General features: G+C 42.0%; 1 protein-coding gene across 5 annotated transcripts in view; it reads left to right on the top strand.

Moving 5' to 3' along the window:
• The first annotated feature begins 623 nt into the window (after nt 1–623).
• The window catches only part of pip5k1ca (phosphatidylinositol-4-phosphate 5-kinase, type I, gamma a), a 106,159-nt gene continuing 100,782 nt past the window's right edge, over nt 624–6,000 (top strand). For 3 of the 5 annotated variants that reach the window (XM_071345016.1, XM_071345017.1, XM_071345015.1), the window contains exon 1: nt 625–1,019. In XM_071345016.1, the coding sequence (XP_071201117.1) occupies nt 890–1,019 (130 nt within the window). In that variant the 5' untranslated portion in view covers nt 625–889. Of the gene's footprint in view, nt 1,020–6,000 lie in introns of all 5 variants that reach the window. The other 2 variants (XR_011668288.1, XM_071345018.1) reach the window with 2 other exon arrangements.

The following is a 6,000-nucleotide window of genomic DNA, read 5'->3' as shown; positions in this document are numbered from 1 at the left end:
TGGAGTGGCCATCACAAAGCCCTGACCTCAATCCTATAGAAAATGTGTGGGCAGAACTGAAAAGCGTGTGCGAGCAAGGAGGCCTACAAACCTGACTCAGTTGACACCAGCTCTGTCAGGAGGAATGGGCCAAAATTCACCCAATTTATTGTGGGAAGCTTGTGGAAGGCTACCCAAAACGTTTGACCCAAGTTAAACAATTTAAAGGCAATGCTACCAAATACTAATTGAGTGTATGTAAACTTCTGACCCACTGGGAATGTGATGAAATAAATAAAAGCTGAAATAAATCATTCTCTCTACTATTATTGACATTTCACATTCTTAAAATAAAGTGGTGATCTTAATTTACCTAAAACAGGGAATTTTTTTGTAGGATTAAATGTCAGGAATTGTGAAGAACTGAGTTTAAATGTATTTGGCTAAGGTGTATGTAAACTTCCGACTTCAACTGTAATCCTAATCACACTTGTTAACCTTATGTCGATAACCGTAACCTTAAATTAAGACCAAAAAAACAACCATTTTTGTTTTCATACATTTTTATATAGCTAATTTAGACTTTGCGGCTGTGGTAACTAGTGACAACCCAAGCCAATGGAAAGCAGTAGTTCCTCAAAAGTCAGTCTGAGGCAGACAGAAAAGGGTAAACCAGCGTCTACAGCAGCAAGTGCAGTCGAACTGAGAGGATTTGTGCCGCCGACGCGCTGATAGCCACCGCACAGATGCCTGGCCCTGGGCCATAACGGATATCACCCGACATTTATTTTTTCATATCATCGTATGGTTTAGCTGTAGGACGTCGAATAACAACCGTTTGGTTTCGCTGAATCGCGCCATCGCTGTTGGTCTTTCATTTGGAGGGCTCGCCCTTTCTCCGGGAGTCTGAATGGAAGCAGCAGCCGAGGGAGCAGTTGGGCTGTCAGAGGCCAGGGAAGCGAGACCGTTATCCGGGGCTACAGCATCAGAGGATGCGGACACTGTCATTGGAATTAGCTACGGAAGGGACAGTGACATGGGTAACTATTTATTTGTATTGATAATATCTATAACCGGCATTGTATTAGCTATATTGATGCAGTTACAGCCGTGGCGGTGGTTCATCTACTTTTAGCCAGGTAACATAGCTAGCCAATAAGCCATGCATGGAACGGAAGCTAACTGTTAGCCACACTGACTCAGCTAGCTATCAGATTAGGCCGGCTGTCATCGAGATTACAGTTAGCAGCAAAACTAACCCACTAAATAGCACGTTAATTGAACTACATACAGGGGCGAAATAAGTAATTTTTCAAATGGTTTTAGCTTTGGATATTTCTCAGCGTGTTGCTGCCAAACCGGGGGGCTCCAGGTCGTGGTTAGCGTGGACGGTTAGAGAAAGCAAGCATCCATAGGCTTGATGAAGAAGCATGCCAGTGCTGCTGCCCTGTAGTGTGTAAAATAGGACCGGCATTATTTAGATAGCTACTATCTTGGAAATTAATCTTAAAAATGCTATTTTATTTGCCTTTTTTCCCCAATTTGTCTTATATCTAGTACAGGATGAAATACTTGTCTGCCTGATCCTGCTTTTCTTACTGCTCCACCTGAATCATTCGCACAAGATGTAGAGAGCTACTGAATCATGAGACATTTGATTTGTATGTTTTGTCATAACTAAACAGGTCTGACAGTCCAGGGCAGCTCAAAAAGTGAAGTACAGATGCTCTTTGCAATGTATTAATTGATATTAGAAGGGGTGCCCAAAAATTGGGGCATGGCAGCCCTAATATTTATTTACATAATCCAATTTGGCTGCCAATACGGATTTTGGCAAGGTGATATTGAATTATTGTTGCCATATATAATAAAACATCTAATTGAGTAGTGGACCAGTCTTCAACAATATGCCAGGCATTATATTTCATAAGCAACCAGCCTAAAGTGGCAGAAATGGCATGGAAACACCAGAAATCCACCTGTAAGCCACTAGAATTTTGTTGAACTATTACATGAAACACCTCAACAAATGTCTTTTAAAAGGTTAAAAACACCATGTTATTAAGTTTGCAGGGTTTTTCTGCCATTGAAGTTCAAAATCAGAATGGAAAACACTTTCAGTATAAACTTAAACAACTAAAACCAAATATAATGTATGTAGGAAAGATAATAGAGCTATGTATTTTTAAATAATATAATCTTTGAGAACTAGCAATCACCAAAATAAAAGATAAATAGTCAGGGAGAATTGACCTCAGACAAGCTCACTATTGAAATACAAGAAGGCATTACTTGCAACTGTGATTCTTGAAATGCAGAGCCTATTGGAGTTTTTTTTTAAATCTGAAATTATGCTTTTGTTATATTGTTAGCTAGCTCTGTCTCATTGACCACCAAACGTTACTAACGCTAGTTAGCTAGCCACTTAATATAACTTGTTTTCCAGAAATGTTAGTTAGCTAAGTTAGCCAAGTCATTAATATAACTCCCATCTACTGTTGACATCAGTATATCATTTGTGAGCACTAGTTAGCTCCAAAAGTGGTTGGTTATAGCTTTGACAGCATGTTGATAGTGAATTCTGCGCCATTCATTGGCTAGCTACACTACAAAATGTTTTACCAGGTTCCGGTGAAGCAATTGTAATGACAGTCCACTAGGCTTGGGCGGTATACCATATATATACTGGGTATTTGGAAATAGCCACGGGATGGTTTTTCAATACCGTTAACTATTTATTTGAAGTTTTTTGAAGTTGTAGATACTTTTTAAGTAAATACCTGCAGTCAACCTGTGCAATACATTAGGAGATAATGCAGAATGCGTTCTTCATTTCAACTGTCACATTATTTTACATTATGAACCTTACTGTTGTTCCCCAGAACAGTTGAGACAGTCATGTGTTTGTTTGTAAATAGCACAACAGGAGAAAGCGGGAGCAGGTGAGTCTAACTGTGTATTGACAGGGGTTGTGTTTTATATTGAAAGACGTGTTTTTTTTTGCTTCAATAGAGTGATCAGGGACGTGCAACTATAGTTTTCCTTCACAGAAAATACATTAGTGCAACAAATTCAGCAGAAAATAGCTTCATTTTCATCAGATGACAACAGAAGTGCAACGCTATTTGGTTGGCAGCCACACAATTAAATTAGCTTACAATGAAAAAGCATGGTATTTTTTGCAAAAATGCATGGCCATCATATTTCTAATCTTTAGCATATAAAGAATGCCAGCTACATTTCCTAATGTTTTACTTAAAGTTAATCTTACATTTTACAGGAGAACAGTAGATGGCTACACCGAGAAAAGTAGCTACACATCAGCCAGAGCACTGTCTGCTGAAAGAATGCCCTTTTGTGAATTTTCATCCTAGTGGAGAAGTGCAACTGAAGCACAAAATTAATCTGTCTGATGCTGAGAAAAAATTACAATAAGAAGCATTTTAGATCTACATTTCCAAAACGCATCAAGATATTTTAAGTGATCTATTTTCCTGCATGAAAAACGCAGAATTGTTAATGCGACCCCTAAGTTTAACTTGCTAGTTATCTATGTAAGTGGCTTAATTAGTAAGGTGACGGGGCATCATATTGTGTTAGCTTTGAGTCGTGTTTGAGAAGTCATAGCCCTTTTGGGTGAGTTGTTTGTACAGCTGCCACTATCTTGATTTTCTTGCGTTTTTTTCTCATCTCCGTTTTCGACCCATCTGCTCCTCCCCCATCTTCCCTGAACATAGCAGGCAGGCCCATTGCCCTAGCGACTCCAGACTCCACACAGACAGCATGTAGGCCTACACATGCTGCTCCAGAGCCAGTACTGTTCTTACTTCAGACAAGCATGCGTCCAAACTTTGTTCATTTGCATAATGCCTCTCATTCACATTAATTAGTAAAATGTCCAAACTCACCAAAAATGACATTCGGTAGCTCCTACCTATAACTTTATGAGCTGGATTGCCTGCCTTTGCAATTAGTTATTTTTTTCATTTGCGCTTGTTAAAATATTTAGCTTGCTGATTTAATGGAAATTTGCTATTAATTGAGCTAATTTTGTTAGCATTCTGGTAAAGGTGTTTGGCGCCGACAGAGATGGACGCCTCGCTTCGCGTTCTTAGGAAACTATGCACTATTTTGTTTTTTTTACGTATTATTTCTTACACCGTTACCCCAGGAAATCTTAAGTCTTATTACATACAGCCGGGAGGAACTATTGGATATAAGAGCAACGTCAACTTACCAACATTACGACCAGGAATACGACTTTCCCGAAGCAGATCCTCTGTTTGGACCACCACCCAGGACAATGGATCGGATCCCAGTAGGCGACCCAAAACAACGGCGCCGCAGAAAGGGCAGACGGAGCGGTCTTCTGGTCAGGCTCCATAGGCGGGGCACACCGCCCACCGCTCCCGAATATACTACTCGCCAATGTCCAGTCTCTTGACAACTAGGTAGACGAAATTCAAGCAAGGGTTGCCTTCCAGATAGACATCAGAGATTGTAACATTCTTTGTTTCACGGAAAGCCGACAGAAACAAACATCTCTCTGGTTAGTATGCCTTATGATTAACGAGTCGTGGTGTGATCATAACAACATACAGGAACTCCAGTCCTTTTGTTCACCTGACCTAGAATTCCTTACGATAAATGCCGACCGCATTATCGAACAAGAGAATTCTCTTCGATTATAATCACTGCCGTGTATATCCCCGCAAGCAGACACCTCGATGACCCTGAAAGAACTTCATTGAACTCTATATAAACTGGAAACCACATTTCCTGAGGCTGCATTTATTGTAGCTGGGGATTTTAACAAGGTTAATCTGAAAACAAGGCTCCCTAAATTTTATCAGCATATCGAATGCGCGACCCGGGCTGGCAACACCCTGGATCATTGCTACTCTAATTTCCGCAACGCATACAAAGCCCTCCCTCGCCCTCCTTTTGGCAAATCTGACCACGACTCCATTTTGTTGCTCCCAGCCTATAGACAGAAACTAAAACAGGAAACGTCCGCGCTCAGGTCTGTTCAACGCTGGTCCGACCAATCTGATTCCACGCTTCAAGATTGCTTCGATCACGTGGAGTGGGATATGTTCCGGATAGCACAATAACATTGATGTATACGCTGATTCGGTGAGCGAGTTTATTAGCAAGTGCATCGGTGATGTGGTACCCACGGTGACCATTAAATCCTTCCCCAACCAGAAACCGTGGATTGATGGCAGCATTCGCGCAAAACTGAAAGCGCGAACCACTGCTTTTAATCATGGCAAGGCAACCGGAAACATGACTGAATACAAACAGTGTAGCTATTCCCTCCGCAAGGCAATCAAACAAGCTAAGCGTCAGTATAGAGACAAAGTAGAGTCGCAACTCAACGGCTCAGGCACGACACATATGTGGCAGGGTCTACAGTCAATCACGGACTACAAAAAGAAAACCAGCACCGTCGCGGACACCGATGTCTTGCTCCCAGACAAACTAAACAACTTCTTTGCTCACTTTGAGGACAACACAGTGCCACTGACACGGCCCGCTACCAAAACCTGTGGGCTCTCCTTCACCGCAGCCAACGTGAGTAAAACATTTAAACGTGTTAACCCTCGCAAGGCTGCCGGCCCAGACGGCATCCCTAGCCGTGTCCTCAGAGCATGTGCAGACCAGCTGGCTGGTGGGTTTACGGACATATTCAATCAATCCCTATCCCAGTCTGCTGTTCCCACATGCTTCAAGAGGGCCACCATTGTTCCTGTTCCCAAGAAAGCTAAGGTAACTGAGCTAAACGACTATCGCCCCGTAGCACTCACTTCCTTTGAGAGACTAGTCAAGGATCATATCTCCTCCACCCTACCTGACACCCTAGACCCATTCCAATTTGCTTACCGCCCCAATAGGTCCACAGATGATGCAATCACAACCACACTGCACACTGCCCTAAACCATCTGGACAAGAGGAATACCTATGTAAGAATGCTGTTCATCGATTACAGCTCAGCATTTAACACCATAGTGCCCTCC

Source organism: Salvelinus alpinus, chromosome 16 (assembly GCF_045679555.1).
Source record: "Salvelinus alpinus chromosome 16, SLU_Salpinus.1, whole genome shotgun sequence".
In the NCBI taxonomy this organism is placed as follows: Eukaryota; Metazoa; Chordata; class Actinopteri; order Salmoniformes; family Salmonidae; genus Salvelinus; species Salvelinus alpinus.
Note: the sequence above shows the minus strand (reverse complement) of the source record. Positions and strands in the feature narration are given on the sequence as shown.